The 18,072-nt window shown below is 43.4% G+C and overlaps 1 protein-coding gene across 3 annotated transcripts in view; it reads left to right on the forward strand.

Annotated features, from left to right (window-relative positions):
* Positions 1–18,072, forward strand: part of ACOXL (acyl-CoA oxidase like) — a 329,296-nt gene that overhangs the window by 158,881 nt on the left and 152,343 nt on the right. For all 3 annotated transcript variants that reach the window (XM_070380058.1, XM_070380059.1, XM_070380060.1), the window contains exon 11: positions 5,152–5,268. In XM_070380058.1, the coding sequence (XP_070236159.1) occupies positions 5,152–5,268 (117 nt within the window). The remainder of the gene's footprint in view (positions 1–5,151; positions 5,269–18,072) is intronic.

The following is an 18,072-nucleotide window of genomic DNA, read 5'->3' on the forward strand; positions in this document are numbered from 1 at the left end:
CTGAACCCTTTCATGTTCCCAAACTTGACACTGGCGTGGGGTTGGGTCTGGTGAAGTTTGGGGCTGGGAGTCCGGCGTCTGTTTCATGCATTACTGGATAAAAAGCTGCTGGGTTTAGGGACTTCCCTGGTAGTCTGGTGGTTAAGACATCCCCCTCCAATGCAAGAGGGTATGGGTTTGATCCCTGATCTGGGAGCTAAGATCCCATATACCTCGTGGCCAGAAAGCCAGAACATAAACAGAAGCAATATATTGTAAAAAATTCAATAAAGACTTTGAAAATGGTCCACATCAAAAAAATCTTTTAAAAAATGTAGCCAGGTTTTCACATCCTGGTCAGCCAGTTGAACTCAATCTGCCAGGTCCAACTGGTGCTATTAAAATATCCTGCTTTGGGAACTCTTCTCAGTACTCTGTACTGACCTATATGGGACAAGAATCTAAAAGAGAGTGGATGTATGTAAATGTATAACTGATTCACTCTGCTGTACAGCAGAAAGTAACACAACATTGTAAATCAACTATGTTCTAATGAAAATTAAAAAAAAATATCCTGCTTTGTAAACATATTTTCCCTCTGGGTTCCTATGTTCAGGAACATCAGAAAGAAGGAGAGAAACAGAGTCAGATGGGCTGTGGGCTCTCTGAGAGGCTGGGGTCTCTACTGGGGCCAAATGGGGCACAGTGGTCACCTGTGGGATGCTCACAGGCTGCCTTGAATCCTGTCTGTGGCTGAGTTAGTTATTAAACGAGGGCGGGTGGCCACAGGGAGTGAGGCTGGGCCTCAGGAATCTGCCCAGCTTTTGTCCGCAGAGGTCAGCCTTTGACAGCCGAGAAGCAGGGATCTGTCCCTGGCAGTAGGGGTGTGAACCAGCTTGCACCCCCAGAAGTCTCAGGATGAAGGACGGGGGGCCAGCCATAGAACTCCTCTCTTCTAGTATGACCAGCTGTCATTCAGAGCAGGCTGATGCAATGATGCTCCAGAAGCAGGAAACCTGCAAAGCAATTATCTTTTTAGTAGGTCACTGGCCTCCTCTGGGAGAAGAGACCAGAGGGAGAGCTGGGGAGGCGGGCAGCCTGTGTCTCCCCAGAGGCTGCTCGTGTAGTAGCTGCGTGGGTGATTAATAGCTGTGTCACTTCCCATGAATGTTGCTTTAAGCGGCTGTGTTCAAAATTGAGTGGGAATGAAATAAAACAACCCCCAAATAAATGTTTCCTCCAGTCCTTATGAGTCGCTGGAATCCAGAAATAGCTTTTCCAATCTATCATTTTAAATGGCATCGTTCACAGCCCTCTCACATGGATACTGTGATGCACACTCTTTTTTAAAGACCATGAAAAATTTGAGCTCAGTGACTTTGGGGTTGTTTTCTGGCCCTGAAATAAAATGATGTTTATGGAGAAAAATATAGCCTTTACCTGGCTTTTTAAAGAAAAATAGTAACCCAGTGGAGGAAAAGGATAGGAAGAATTTTATGTCCATATAGATCATAAACAGGAAGAGTAAAAATGTCTGGCAGGCAGTAATTTCTGGCCAGCTGCAGGGATTCTGGTCTGGTGAGCCGTGTTCAGGGCAGTGTGCCAAGGATGCTGGCAACCAGAGGACCAGCCTGGACCCTCATGGCCCTCAGTGAGGTAGACTGGGGCCTGAGGCAGGGTGGCAGGCAGGGCTCCTGCTCCTGCCAAGCCCTCTCAGAGTGCAAAGTCTTGAGGCCACCTCTCTCTGCTGCCTGTGTTGGAGCCAGGCTCCTGGCTCCGGGTTTGACGGTGGTGATCTCAGGGATGACTCTGGCTGCATCTCTGGGCAGAAGAAGAATCGTTAGCTTTGAGTGTCGTCTTTTCACCTGGAGCAGCCACAGAACACACGTGATGGATGGGATGCCAGTGAGAACGTCCTGGCTCAGTGCACAGGAGGACTATCGGTGTCTTGGGCCAGAGAAAGGGGAGGAAAGACTGGGTGCTGCCTGCTTTCCACCTACTCATTTCTTTCCTTCTTTTTTAAAAAAATATTTATTTATTTCACTGTACCAGGTCTTAGATGGGGCACACGGAATCCGATCTTCGTTGCAACATGCAGGATCTTTTTCGTTGCGTCATTTGAACTGTTAGTTGAGGCATGTGGGATCTAGTTCCCCGACCAGGGATCAAATCCAGGCCCCCTGCATTGGGAGCTTGGAGTCTTAGCCACAGGACCACCAGGGAAGTCCCTCATTTCTTCTTTTCTTGTCCTTAGAAGAAAACCCAACCCCAGACCAGCAGAGGGTGGGCTCTTGGGCATAAGGACAAGGTAGATTACTCATCTTATTTGCTTCCCCCATCACAATCGTAAGTGCTTACTTCCCACTCAGTACTCCAGTGTCTCCCAGCTGGGCTTTTATCAGAACATCTGTGAACAAGCAAACATTCCAAGGAGACACGGAGGGATGAGAAGTGGAGGAGTCAGGTGTATTGCTGCTGGGAGATGGCAGGACCTTCATCATCTGTCACCTCGCTTTCAGTCTTTCCCACCCACTCACACCTGGCCAGGCTGGGACACCCGAAGACAGGACAGGCCTGCCCTTGGTGAGCTGTGAGTCTGGCCACGGGTGCTGTTTTAAAGCGGTTGTTGTTCAGTCACTCAGTCGTGTCTCACTCTTTTGCAGCTCCGTGGACTGTAGCTCGCCAGGCTCCTCTGTCTGTGGGATTCTCCAGGCAAGAATACTGGAGTGGGTTGCCATTTCCTTCTCCAGGGATCTTCCCAACCCACAGATCAAACCCGCATCTCTTGCATTGGCAGGCCATTTCTTTACCACTGAGCCGCAAGGGAAGCCCCAGTTTAATATTTTATATTGAATAAAATATAAGTGTAAGGAAATTGGTTAGGTATCTAGCAATATGTTTAATACCCCCAAAAGTTAATGATAGATCATACATTCTAATGTGATATGATTTTATCCATGCTGTGAAATGTTTAGTTCTAGCCAGTTAAAGGAGTGGGGACAAATGGAGTTTGTAGAATAACCTGACACTACATTGGTACCAGTTTTTGGTCTATGACTGACTTACTGGTTTCAAAATGATCCAGCCAAAGCTGTCGTCCTACTGACTGTCGGGCTCGCTTGGCACTGTGCCCTGTTGCGGTCGGGATGGATGGAGGGCGTGGGCAAAGGCTGGGGTCATGTTCCTTGGACAGCCATCTGCAGATGGTTGGACCGGGGAAGCTCTGCTCATAGGAATGAACCTGTGCTCACAGTGGGCCTCGAGTGCCTGTGTTGGGTCTGTTTTCACTGCCTCATACTCATACGACATGGTCAGGTTCTAAATTCTAGGTGCCTTATGAACTAAAAAGATCATAGTGCCCTTCTTTTAATTACAAATAGTAACAGTATTATTATTATTTAATATATATAGTTTTTGGTTGTGTGGGTCTTAGTTGTGGCATACAGGAGTTGCCACATGAAGGATGTATGTTTTAGCTGAGGCATACGGGATAGTTCCCTGACCAGGGATTGACCCCTGGTCTTCTGCATTGGGAGCAGCGAGTCTTAGCCACTGGACCACCAGGGAAGTCCCTGGGAACAATATTAAAGCATGAAATTATAATAAAAAGATCAAATATAAAATTTAAAAAAATTGCCATTTCCTCTTCTTCCTTGAGTAATCCAGTATTCTTGCCTGGAGAATCCCATGGACAGAGGGACCTGGCAGGGAGCAGTCTGTGGGGTCACAAAGAGTGGGACGTGACTGAGTGACTAACAGCAGCAGCAACTGACGGACACCTTCATTGCACTGGAGCTGCAGCAGGCTGCCCGTTGGACGGCCTCGCGTGAGTGCTCCTGTGTATGTGTCCACAGGTTTGTGTGCGTATGTGCATGTATATGTGTGTGAGATGTTTCAGAAATAACATTAAAGTTGGGTTGTCCACAGACAGGAGGCTGCCAAGCCCAGATTGTAGAGCATCAGTTTGCACGGAGCAGGGGGTGATCTAGACAAGCCAGGCTCTATGCAGCCATGAGATTCTGTATGATTAATTGCTGGGCAATGTCTGGGGACCATCCTACCCCACTTTACAAGCAGCTCAAAGCAGGGCCTCTGTTCACCCCTGCATAGCTGCATCAGAGAGAAAGGCAGCCAGGGCTTCCCTGGTGGTCCAGTGGTTAAAACTTCTTGCAGTGCAGGGGGTGAGGGTTCGCTCCCTGCTTGAGGAGCTAAGATCCCACAGGAACCAAAACATAAAACCAGCAATATTGTAACAAATTCGATAAAGACTCAAAAAAAAAAAAAAAAAGTTATAAAAAGAGAGAGGGAGAGGCAGTGCTGTGCGCAGTGCACAGGGTTTAAGGCAGGATCGACAGATCGCCTTTCCCACGAGAAACTCCAGGGGGATGCAGTTGGCTGAATTAATGACCTGCCTGCGAATCTGACAGAAGCACCAGAGTTCGTTGCCTCCTCGTTGAGTCCTTTTGAAATATGTTCTAGGGTATGTCAGAAACTTAGTAAAACTGAATAATTAATGATCACAAGGCACTGGGAACTATAAAATGCCATGTAAATGTTAAGGTGTAAAAATTACTCTGTGTATTAAATAGATAACTTTGCTGTAAAAATTTCAATGGCAGGAAGGTTAATTTCCAGAGGAGGTGAAAAGCTTTTTGTTGGACTGTCTTCAGAAACTCTCGATATCTTGTTATCTTAACTCTGTTTTAGAAGACTCAGGCATTCTGTTATCTGAAGTTGCTGTTCAGTTGCTCAGTCGTGTCTGACTCTTTGTGACCCCCGGGGCTGCAACATACCTTTACTATCTCCCTGAGATTGCTTAAACTCATGTCCATTGAGTTGGTGATGCCATCCAACCATCTCATCCTTTGTTGCCCCCCTTCTTCTCATGCCTTCACTAGAAGATCCCAGCATCGGGATCTTTTCTAACATGTCATTTCTTTGCATCAGGTGGCCAAAGTATTGGAGCTTCAGCATCAGTCCTTCCAATGAATATACAGTGATTATTTCCTTTAGAAATAACTGGTTTGATCTCCTTGCTGTCCAAGGGACTCTCAAGAGTCTTCTCCAGCACCATGTTAGAAAACATCAATTCTGAATTATTTAAAGGCAAATGAGTGGGGTGATGTTGCCTGTTAGATTTTGGTAAAGTTATGTTTATTTGCTTCTCTCTAGCCGGAGGCAGTTTGGACCCAAAGCCAGGGAAGAGGTCAAGATTATTGAGCACCAAACGCAGACCCTGCGGCTGATGCCTCATCTGGCCACTGCCTTGGCCCTGACCTTCGCCAGCAGGTGAGATGGCTCCAGGGGTTTGCCCTGTCTCCAAGTGAGTCTGTGGTTTCATTAATAGGTGGGACAGGAGAGGTAGGCAGAGGCTTTACTTTTTTTCCTTTTTTCTTAAAAATTTTATTATTTTAAAAAGTTTACTTGTAACTGAGAAGACATCTAAGAGTCCCTTGGACAGCAATGAGATCAAATCAGTCAATCCTAAAGAAAATCAGCCCTGAATATTAATTGGAAGGACTGATGCTGAAGCTGAAGCTCGAATACTTTGGCCACCTGATGTTAAGAGCTGACTCATTGGAATAGACCCTGATGTTGGGAAAGATTGAGGGCAGGAGGAGAAGGGGACGGCAGAGGATGAGATGGTTGGATAGTATCACTGATTCAATGGACATGAACTTGGGCAAACTTCAGGAGATGGTGAGGGACGGAGAGGCTTAGCATGCTTCAGTCCATGGGGTTGCAAAGAGCCAAAGGCGGCTTAGTGACTGAACAACAGCAGCACTTTTAACTGCAAACACAAAAAAGTCTGTGGTTAAACTCTAGTGTCAGGCTAAACCTGACATCTGAATCTTGATAGTCTGTGTATCCTGATGAACAGGAGCCATGAAGAATTTGGGAAGACTCAGACTGATGTTTCTCTGGAGTTTCTGAAAGAAACAGACTCAACCCATTAAAATTTTTCCACCTCTGAAGAAGGTTCTGTTTATACTACTATTTTCAAAACTAGGGCAAGGTGTGCACCCTGATGTGGCAATGGCACCCCACTCCAGTACTCTTGCCTGGACAATCCCATGGACGGAGGAGCCTGGTGGGCTGCAGTCCATGGGGTTGCAAAGAGTCGGACACAACTGAGCAACTTCACTTTCACTCTTCACTTTCATGCGTTGGAGAAGGAAATGGCAACCCACTCCAGTGTTCTTGCCTGGAGAATCCCAGGGACGGGGGAGCCTGGTGGGCTGCTGTCTATGCGGTCGCACAGAGTCGGACACGACTGAAGTGACTTAGCAGCAGCAGCAGTGATGCCCCATCACTATTGAATAAAAGAGCAGTAATTGTGGTATCAAGTCACAGAGAACTTCACACTTTACAGCTGGCTCTTATCTATGTCTCATAAGCCCTAGATGTTGTCTGGGCAGTTGTATGTCATCACCACATTGTGAATGTCAGAAATTCAGGGATTTGCCTGAGACTGTGGCTCAGTGGTAAAGTCTGCCTGCAGTGCAGGAGACACAAGAGATGTGGATTTGATCCTTGGGGAATGAGTAGGTATATGTCTAACTGTATAAGAAATTACCAGTTTTTCAGAAAGTTAGTACCATTTTATACTCTCTCATGCAATGTATAAGTGTTTCCGTTGCTCTGCATCCTTGCCAGCCATTGTTATTCTAAGGTTTTGTCTGTTTTGTTTTAATTTTAATTTTTTTTGTCTTTCTAATAGGTATAATTTTATTACCCTAGTAAATAATGAACTTCCCTGATAGTTCAGTTGGTAAAGAATCCACCTGCAATTCAGGAGACACCAGTTTGATTCCTGGGTCCAGAAGATCCCCTGGAGAAGGGATCTCCAGGCTACCCACTCCAGTACTCAGGCCTGGAGAATTCCATGGACTGTGTAGTCCACGGGCTCACAAAGAGTCAGACACGACTGAGCAAAATGATGCTGAGCATCTTTTCCTGTGCTTGTTTTTGCCATCTGTATATTTTCTTCGGTGGAGTATCTGTTCAGTTCTTTTACCCATTTTTAAATTGGGGTGTTAATTTTTTTTTATTGTTGAGTATCAGAGTTTTTTATATATTCTGGATAGAGTCTTTGATATCATACATGTGATTTGTAAGTGTTTTCTCCTGGCTTGTCAGTTTTCTTTTTATCCTCTTAAAAGTGTCTTGATTAGAGCAATAGTTTTAATTTTGATTTGATTTAATAGCTTTAAATTTTTAAATTTGTCTTGGAATTGGGTAATGTGAGTTTTGCTTTCTCAGAATTGTTTTGGCTCTTAGTGCTTTTTGCCTTTTTGTACACATGTTAGAATCATCTTGTAAATATCTACAAGATGGCTGACATTTTGCTTGACATTGTGTTGAATCTATAGATCAAATTGGGGAGAATTAACTTCTTCATGTTGAGATTTCCAGTTCATGAACACTGGGTTATCTCTCCATTTTAAAAATTATTCTTAGATTTCTACTCCAGTGTTTTGTAGTTTTCAACATAAAGATTCTGGACATGTTTTGTTATATTTATACTTAAGCATTTTACTTTTCTTTGCTGGCACTTATTTATTTCTAGTATATAGGAATTACTTTAGTACCTTGTCTGTAGAATTTAATATATATGGGATTCTTCAGATTACCTATTTCTTCTTGAATGGATTTATTTATTTCATCTAATTTGCCAATCTATAGCAATAGGGCTGGTTTTGGTATTGCTTTGTCATCCTTCTAATACCTGTGGAATCAGCAGTGACTTCTCTCTTTCATTCCTGATTTTTCTTTTTGGTATTTGGTTTTGCTTTTTGAAATGGATTTCTATTGGAATATAGCTGCTTTACAATGTTGTGTTGGTTTCTACTGTACAGCAAAATGAATTGGTCATGCAAATACATCTATCCCCTCAGCGTCGAGTAGAGTTCAATGCCGTGTGTTATACAGCATGTTTTAATTAGTTATATAAATATATACATATTTATATATGTATATTTTATATACATACATACATATTTATATATGTAAAAACTTATACAACTAATTAAAACAAGCATTTTAATTCGTTATATAAATATATACATGTATATATACATATATAAATATGTATATATTTATATAATGAATTAAAATACACATATAATAAAACATTTTATATATTATATATTTATGTAACTAATTTGTATCTATTTATATATTATATTTATGTATAATTATATCACTGCAGATGGTAACTGTAGCCATGAAATAAAAAGACACTTGCTCCTTGGAAGAAAAGTTATGACCAACCTAGACAGCTTATTAAAAAGCAGAGACATTACTTTGCCAACAAAGGTCCGTCTAGTCAAAGCTATGGTTTTTCCAGTAGTCATGTATAGATGTGAGAGTTGGAGTATGAAGAAAGCTGAGCGCTGAAGAATGGATGCTTTTGAACTGTAGTGTTGGAGAAGACTCTTGAGAGTCCCTTGGACAGCAAGAAGATCCAACCAGTCCATCCTAAAGGAGATCAGTCCTGAATATTCATTGACTATTCAGCACTGATGGTGAAGTTGAAACTCCACTACTTTGGCCAGCTGATGTGAAGAATGGACTCATTGGAAAAGATCCTGATGCTGGGAAGGATTGAAGGCAGCAGGAGAGGGGGACGACAGAGGATGAGATGGTTGGATGGTGTCACCGACTCAATGAACATGAGTTTAAGTAAACTCCGGGAGTTGGTGATGGACAGGGAGGCCTGGCGTGCTGCAGTCCATGGGGGTCACAAAGAGTTGGACACTGAGCGACTGAACTGAACTGATATATATATAGCTTTATATATATCTTATACACAGTATCAATAGTGTATTTGCAAAGCAGAAATAGAGACACAGATGTAGAGAACAAATGTATGAATACCAAGAAGGAACTGGGGGGGGTCTGAAGAATTGGGAGACTAGGATTGACATATACATTCCTGATATTTTGTTCTCTCTCTCTGTCTTTCTCTCCCCTTCATCAGTTTGCATAGGTTTATCAATTACATTGTTTTTTCAAAAAACAGATTGAATGCAATTGATTTTCTCTATTGTTTTTCTGCTTTCAATTTTATTGGTATCTGCTTCAATGTTGATCCTAGGTAGCATATTCAAAAGCAGAGACGTTACTTTGCCAACAAAGGTTCGTCTGGTCAAGGCTATGGTTTTTCCTGTGGTCATGTATGGATGTGAGAGTTGGACTGTGAAGAAGGCTGAGCGCCGAAGAATTGATGCTTTTGGACTGTGGTGTTGGAGAAGACTCTTGAAAGTCCCTTGGACTGCAAGGAGATCCAACCAGTCCATTCTGAAGGAGATCAGCCCTGGGATTTCTTTGGAAGGAATGATGCTAAAGCTGAAACTCCAGTACTTTGGCCACCTCATGCGAAGAGTTGACTCACTGGAAAAGACTCTGATGCTGGGAGGGATTGGGGGCAGGAGGAGAAGGGGACGACAGAGGATGAGATGGCTGGATGGCATCACTGACTCCATGGACGTGAGTCTCAGTGAACTCTGGGAGTTGGTGATGGACAGGGAGGCCTGGCATGCTGCGATTCATGGGGTTGCAAAGAGTCGGACATGACTGAGCGACTGATCTGATCAATGTTGATTATTTCTTTCCTTCTGTTTGTTCCGCTTTAATTTGTTCTCTCTCTCGTAAGGTTAATTTGTTCTCTCTCTCTATCTCCCAAGGCTTTGGGACCTTCCTTCTTGCCTAATCATTTAGTACAAAATTTTTTCTCTAAGCCTCACTTTAGCTACATCCCTCTGCTTTTGATATGCACTATTTTCATTTTCCCTTTCATTCAGTTCAAAACTTCTGCTTCGACTTTGGTTATTTAGAAGTGCTGTCCTAGTACTTCTAGTACAAGAATATCTTATGCAAGATTCTGTTCTTTCAAATTTAAGGCCCAGAACACACACACACAAATCTAATAAGTTCCACGTTGTGAAGACTGTGTCTTCTGTTATAGTGGGAGGATGGTTCTATAAATGTCAGTCAGGTTAAGCTGGTTTATTCTGCTCTGCAGACCATGCACATCCTTACCGATTTCCTGCCTCTTGTTCTTTTTCTTTTTGTTTCAGTTATTTTATTTTATTTATTTATTTATTTTTAAATTTTATTTTATTTTTAAACTTTACATAATTGTATTAGTTTTGCCAAACATCAAAATGAATCCATCACAGGTATACATGTGCTCCCCCTCCTGAACCCTCCTCCCTCCTCCCTCCCCATACCATCCCTCCAGGTCGTCCCAGTGCACCAGCCCCAAGCATCCAGTATCGTGCATTGAACCTGGACTGGCATCTCGTCTCTTACATGATATTTTACATGTTCCAATGCCATTCTCCCAAATCTTCCCACCCTCTCCCTCTCGCACAGAGTCCTACACAGATTTGCCCATTTCTTCTTTCAGCTTTATTAGTTTTTGTCTTTAGTATTTTGCCATTTTTAAGATGCATATACATGTAAGGATTATTGTATTTTCTTGGACAGTTGATCCCTTTATCATCATGTCATTTTTCTCTTAATCCTTGAGAACATTCCTTGTCCTGAAATCTATTTTGTCATATTAATATATTACAGCTACTCCATGTTCCTTTGACTTAGTGTTTCATAGTACATCTTTAGCATACCTTTGTTTTTAACCTGAATATCCATTTGAAGTGGGTTTCTTTATAAAACAGAGGATAGTTAGGTCTTGAAATTTTTTTTTTTAATCTAACTTGAAAATCTCTGACTTTTAGCTGTTGTGTTTAGACCAATTGCATTTAAAGTGATTGTTGATATGTTTGGATTAGTAGACAGCTGATTCTGTTTTTTCCATCTGTTTTTTTGTTACTTTTCCCTTTTTTCTGCCTGCTCTTAGATTGAATGAATATTGCTTATTATTCTGTTTTGTCTCCTTGATTGACATTATTTATACTTCTTTTGAAAACATTTTAATTGTTGACCAGGGTTTACAGTACACATCTTTAGTGAATTAGAGTCCACAGTAAACTATTATCTTGCCTCCCCTGTGGTGTAAGGACAGTGTATTCCCAATTCCTCCCTTGCATCCTTTTTCTGCTATTGTTGTCACACAATTTACTTTAAAATATGCTGCAAATATGCAGTGCATTGCTACTGATTTTCTTATACATAGTCATGTTTTAGAGCAATTAAAAATAAGTAAAATAGATTTTTTTTACCTTTCTTTATTCAGTTGCCAACATTGTTAATTTACTTGTGTAGATCCAAATTTCTAATTGATACCATATTTGTTCTGCCTGAAGAATTTCTAACATTTCTTGTAAAATAGGTCTGCTAGCAATGAATTCACCCCATTTTTTTGGAGAAAGTCTTTATTTCTCCTTTTTTTTAAAAAAGACATTAGCAGTATACCCAGAATTCTGGGTTGATAGTTTATTTTTCTTTGAGCATCTTAACAATGTCACTGTATAGGCTCATTTTTTTCCATTTTATTTATTTAAGTTGAAGTACAATTGCTTTACAATGTTGTGTTAGTTTCTGCTGTACAACAGCATGAATCAGCCATGTGTATACGTATTTCCCTTCCCTCCTGGGCCTTGCTCACACCCCACCATCCCACCCCTCTGTGTTCTATAGGCTTCTTGATTTCTTGATTCTCATGAAAAAACAGCGGTCATTTTTCTGTCTGTTTCCCTGTATTCGCAGTATATTCCCACTTGAACTGCTTTTAAGAGTTTCTCTTGTTCTTTGATTTTCAGGGTTTGATTATGTTGGCCGAGGTGTGGTTTTGTGGTTTTGTATGTCTGTGCTGTTTGGAGTTTGTAGAGCCTCTGGGATCTGTGGGTTGAAGTTTCTCATCAAATTTGGAAATATTTTGGCCATTATTTCTTAAAATATTTCTTCTGCCTCTTTCTTTCTTTCCCTCTACACAGATGTTAACCTGCTTCATATTGTCCTACATGTCACTGAAGTTATGTTCTTTTTTTTCTTTATACTTCAATTTGGATAATGTCCATGGATCTGTCTTCAAGTTTTCTGATTCTTTTGTATACAATGTCCAATCTACTAAAAAGTGCTGATCCCTCCCTGGAATTCTATTCATCAAGGCTCCTTGAAGCTTTTGTTCTTTGACGGCACTTTGGGAAAATATGATTTTTATTTTATCCACTTTCTTGCTGTTATTAAGGGATCAAAAATCTCTGGTGTCCTTTTATATCTTAGCCCTGTGACATTTCTTTAACCTTATTGATGTCATCTGAAATTGTCACTAACTCTCTACAAAATGTTGTTGTTCAGTCACTTAGTCATGTCTGACTCTTTGCGACCCCATGGACTGCAGCACGCCAGGCTTCCCTCACATTCTATCACTATCTCCTGGAGTTTGCTCAAACTCATGTCTGGTTAGTCAATGGTACCATCCAACCATCTCATCCTCTGTTGTCCCCTTCTCCTCCTGTCCTCAATCTTTCCCAGCATCAGGGTCTTTTCCAATGAGTTGGCTCTTCGAATCAGGTGGGTAATGTATTGGAGCTTCAGCTTCAGCATCAGTCCTTCCATTGAATATTCAGGGTTGATTTCCTTTAGGATGGACTGGTTTGATCTCCTTGCAGTCTAAAGGACTCTCAAGAGTCTTCTCCAACACCACAGTTCAAAGACCTCACATACCCCTTTTGATCTTACACTTCCTGACTTGCTTCAACTGAGCCAGATAATTCTTGACACAAAGGTTGGTTTTCAGTGGTTCTCTGATGTGCTTTTTAAAAACGACAGACTCTCTGCACCTACTCCCATGATTCAGATTCACTTGATCTAGGGAGCATCCTAAGGAATCCAGAGTTATTATGCTCTTAAGTTCCTTGGTGATTCTTATGAGCAGCCAGAGCTGAGAATTGCAGGAACTTTTTTAGAAAGTTTCCTAGCATGACCTGCAAATAATTTTCACTAATAGTTAAGAAGCAGCAGTATTAAATTATCATGAACATTTATGGTGGAGCAAAATAACTTGACAATGAAACCTAAGAATGTTTTGCATGCATGCCAAAGACAAACAAAATTTTTCCTTTGACATTTTTTGCCCAGCGGGATCTGTGGTATTATGAAGAGGGAAGGGTGTCTGTAAATTCTTAATCTACAACTGACAAATCCATGACAAAAGAAGTTACTGGACCACATAACAAATAGGCACTATATAGTCCACACTGATAAGTTTATATATATATACACACAAACACGTATTTGTACACATGTGTATAACTTTATATATATATACATATAAACACCCATCTTTATATATAACAAAAGTGTTATATGTATCTACATATTTCTTTTTTCTTCAGCTCCATCTTTATTCTTTATTTACTTATTGTAAAAATAATTGTACTTTATTTTTATTTGAGATGTAGTTGCTTTCACAATGTTGTGTCAGTCTCTGCTCTACAATGAAGTGAATCACCTCTAAGTATGCATATGTCCCGTCCCTTTGGGATTTCCCCTTCCCCTCATCGTGCACATCTAGGTCGCCACCGAGCACCGAGCTGAGCTCCCTGTGCTTTATATCAAGTTCCTGCTGCTGCTGCTGCTAAGTTGCTTCAGTCGTTTCTGACTCTGTGTGACCCCATAGACGGAAGCCTACCAGGCTCCCCGTCCCTGGGATTCTTCAGGCAAGAACACTGGAGTGGGGTGCCATTTCCTTCTCCAATGCATGAAAGTGAAAAGTGAAGGTGAAGTTGCTCAGTCGTGTCCGACTCTTCGTGACCCTGTGGACTGCAGCCTACCAAGTTCCTCCGCCCATGGGATTTTCCAGGCAAGAGTACTGGAGTGGGAATTGCCCCTAGGACCTCCCTGATTTTCATGACCTTTACCTCCTTGGGCCCTGAGTGGCCTCTGGTCTAGTTCAGTGTCCCCAGCATGGCTCTGTTGTTCCCTGCCTTGTTTTCCTTCTCCCTGTCCCCCAATAGCAGCAGGAGGTGGACCCACTGAAAATCTGGTTAAAGGAATCCCCAGGACAAAGTGCCGCAACTGTGGGGAGAGATTGTCTGTGTTTTATTTTATTTTATTTTTTTTATTTTATTTTTAAACTTTACATAATTGTATTAGTTTTGCCAAATATCAAAATGAATCCGCCACAGGTATATATGTGTTCCCCATCCTGAACCCTCCTCCCTCCCCATACCATCCCTCTGGGTCATCCCAGTGCTCTAGCCCCAAGCATCCAGTATTGTGCATCGAACCTGGACTAGCATCTCATTTCATACATGATATTTTACATGTTTCAATGCCATTCTCCCAAATCTTCCCACCTGAAAAGAAGGTGGCGTTTCTGTGACAAAGTCTGGCTTTCCTATTTCTCTCTCATTTACCAACCCTATTGCTTCTCTTCCTAGTAAGGAAATAGTTTAATGCAGTTGGTTGTTACATGACAGAATTTAATGCTAAGTACCTCTCCCCAACACCCTACTTTTAAAAAAATTATTTTTAAAGTTTGGCTGCACCAGGTCTTAGCTGCAGGGTGTGTGTGCATGCATGCTCAGTCATGTCTGACTCTTTGTGACCCTGGGGATTGTAACCCCCCAGGCTCCTCTGTCCATGGGATTTTCCAGACAAGAATACTAGAATGGGTTGCCATTTCCTCCTCCAAGTGATCTTCCTGACCCAGGGATCGAACCCATATCTCCTGCATTGGCAGGTGGATTCTTTACCACTGAGCCAACCCAGAATCTACCTCCTGGATAAGGGATTGAACCTGCGTCCCCTGCATTGTGAGTGTGAAGTCTTAGCCACTGGACCATTAGGGAAGTCTCCCTAAACACCCCTCTTTTTAAAAACTAAGGTTATCAAAACTTGGTTACAGGTTCCTTCTTCCAGTTCCTGTGGGCACAGTTCTACCAGTCAACTGACTGCAGTTTCAGGGTCTGGGTAACCTGAGGTTCGATGGGTTAGACGTTTGTTCAATGCATTGGGTTCCATTCAAGTGTAGAGAAACAGCTGTGAGGGTCTAGGCCTACGGGTGTATGTGGCTGGAGTTAGGTGATCAGGAAAACACCCCACCAGCCAGGCTCAGCAGCCCTGCCTCTCTTCCCATCTAATGTAATCAAAGTGCAAAGAGTCAGAGCTTCATGTCACAGTAAGATGCAGGTCATGGAAGTGAAATGGGACAGCTCCTTGCAGGACACCTCACGTATGTCCATGTCCTCAGCAGTCATACGGCCCCTTGCTAGTCGGGCTGCCAGGTAAATTGTGGTCTCCCAGTTGACTTTGAGTTTCAGATGCCGACACACGGCTTTGAGGTCTCAGTGTGTTCCCAGGACGGCAACAGGGAGCGTGCTCTTAAACTAAAGATTAAGCACTATTTGTCTGGAATTCAGATTTTCCTGGGCATGCTCTGCTTCTCTTTGTTGAATCTGGCAGTCTTGCTGGAGTCAGACGTGGTCCCTGCCTCATGGAGCTTTGCTGCTTCGTCTGGGTTTTGACAGTAGCGGGTTGGTAAGCTGATCTGGTTCCCAAACCCTTCTCCTTGCCCATTGCCTCTGCAAGTCTGGAGATGGGGTGGGCCTGCTTGGGCCTTAGCAAGCCCCCCGCCCCCCTGGCCCACTCCACTCATGTCCTCTTGGCCTTGACAAGGAGGGGACAGAACCGGATGTCCTTTGGCACCTGCTTCTCTAGAAGAGGTAGGACGCATGTCCCACCTGGCTGCTCAGCTGCCGGGCAGAGCCAACTCAACAGGGAGGGGGCTGGCTCAATGGGGGTGTCTGTTCCAGGTGGTGGGGGCCCCTTGAGGAGCCTGCCAGGTCTTCCTCCTTCCTCTCCCCCTCTTCCCCTCATGTGTGGCAGGTCCCTCTCTAGGCCTGAGGACTTGAGAGCCAACAGAACCGTCACAGCCCTGCTGGGGTGGCCCCATGGCCGGGGAAGACAGGCGGCCCGTTTCCCTGTGGCTGTGCATGCCCATCCTCGGGTCACTTCTTATCCTTGGAGGGGCTCCTTCCCATGCTGGTGCTCCAGTGTCTTCCATGCATCCTGGCTCAGGGCTGTGCCCATGGGTGCCTAGCACCTGGGCCTTACTGAACCTCTGTGTTCTCACTCACTATGACAGTAATTAGCGATTGTGATGGGAATGTTTCTGTTGGTATTCAGTCGCTAAGTCGTGTCTGACTCATTGAGACCCCATGGATTGTAGCCTACCAGACTCCTCTGTCCGTGGGATTTCCCAGGCAAGATTAATGGAGTGAGTTGCGCTGCCCTCCTCCAGGGGCTTTTCCCAACTCAGGGACTGAACCCATGTCTCCTGCAGTGGCAGGCAGGTTCTTTACTGCTGAGCCACCAGGGAAGCCCACATGGTGGGAATACATGCCAATAACTGTCAGTTGCTGTGTGGCCATTATCCCAAGACATCTCAAACTTTCCACACCCATCCTGCCAGTTATCACATTCTGGTGACTTTTCCTTCTACTATGAAATCCCTTAAAGCTCACCGTCTCCAGCATCTTGCCAGCTCCTTCTCTTGCCTCTGTGCACCCCACATCCAGCCTGGCCCTGGTCAAATCCATTCTCCACAAGTTCCATAGCTGGGATGAAATCTGAATTCTTACCTGCCTGCTGGGACCCTCCCATGGGCTCTCTCTGTCTTCTGCACCGGAAGAAACTTGCTCCCTCATGTGGCACCCAGGGCACCTTTACCTGCCTGGCCCCTAAGACCCCCAACCCATCTGTCGCCTCTTCTGTCCTTCACCCAGGCCTGGATCAACCTATTTCCTGCTTCAGCCTTTCTTACAGTAGCCCCCTCCCTCATCCCACCACTCACCTCTCACATCTTTGCCTCCCATCACCTGTTGTCATGTGCCCTAACTCACCTTCTTCCCTGAGCCCCTCCTGGAATTTGTTGTTGTTCAGTCACTAAGTCATGTCTGACTCTTTGGGACCCCATGGACTGCAGCACACCAGGCTCCTCTGTCCTCCACTGAGGACAGACTCCTCCTGGAGTTTGCTCAGATTCCTGTCCATTGAGTTGGTGATGCTATCTAACATCTAATCCTCTGTTGTCCCCCTCTCTTGCCCCCAATCTTTCCCAGCATCAGGGTCTTTTCCAACGAGTTGGCTCTTCGCATCAGGTGGCCAAAGTATTGGCACTTCAGCATCCATCCTTCCAATGAATGTTCAGGGTTGATTTCCTTTAGGATTGACTGGTTTCGATCTCCTTGTTATCCGAGGGATTCTCAAGAGTCTTCTCCAGCACCACAGTTCAAAAGCATCTATTCTTTGGCACTCAGCCTTCCTTATGATCCAACTCTCACATTCATATGTGACTACTAGAAAAGCCATAGCTTTGACTATACTTACCTTTCTGTTGGCAAAGTGATATTTCTGCTTTTTAAGATGCTGTCTAGGTTTGTCATAGCTTTCCCTACACTGAAACCAAGCACCACACAAGGGCCAACAAGTTCCAGGGCAAGACATACCACACAAAGTCTCCAGCAACACAGGAACACAGCCCTGAGCTCCAATATACAGGCTGCCCAAAGTTACTACAAACCATAGACATCTCGTAACTCATTACTGGACACTTCATTGCACTCCAGAGAGAAGAAATCCAGCTCCACCCACTAGAACACCGACACAAGCTTCCCTAACCAAGAAACCTTGACAAGCCACCTGCACAAACCCACACAGAGCGAGGAAATGCCACAATAAAGAGAACTCCACAAACTGCCAGAATACAGAAAGGACACCCCAAACTCAGCAATTTAAACAAGATGAAGAGACAGAGGAATACCCAGCAAATAAAGGAACAGGATAAATGCCCACCAAACCAAACAAAAGAGGAAGAGATAGGGAATCTACCTGATAAAGAATTCCAAATAATGATAGTGAAAATGATCCAAAATCTTGAAATCAAAATGGAATCACAGATAAACAGCCTGGAGACAAGGATTGAGAAGATACAAGAAAGGTTTAACAAGGACCTAGAAGAAATAAAAGAGTCAATATATAATGAATAATGCAATTAATGAAATCAAAAACACTCTGGAGGCAACAAATAGAATAACAGAGGCAGAAGGTAGGATTAGTGAATTAGAAGATAGAATTGTAGAAACAAATGAATCAGAGAGGAAAAAAGAAAAACAAATT

The sequence above is a fragment of the Bos mutus genome, chromosome 11 (genome assembly GCF_027580195.1).
Source record: "Bos mutus isolate GX-2022 chromosome 11, NWIPB_WYAK_1.1, whole genome shotgun sequence".
Classification (NCBI taxonomy): domain Eukaryota; kingdom Metazoa; phylum Chordata; class Mammalia; order Artiodactyla; family Bovidae; genus Bos; species Bos mutus.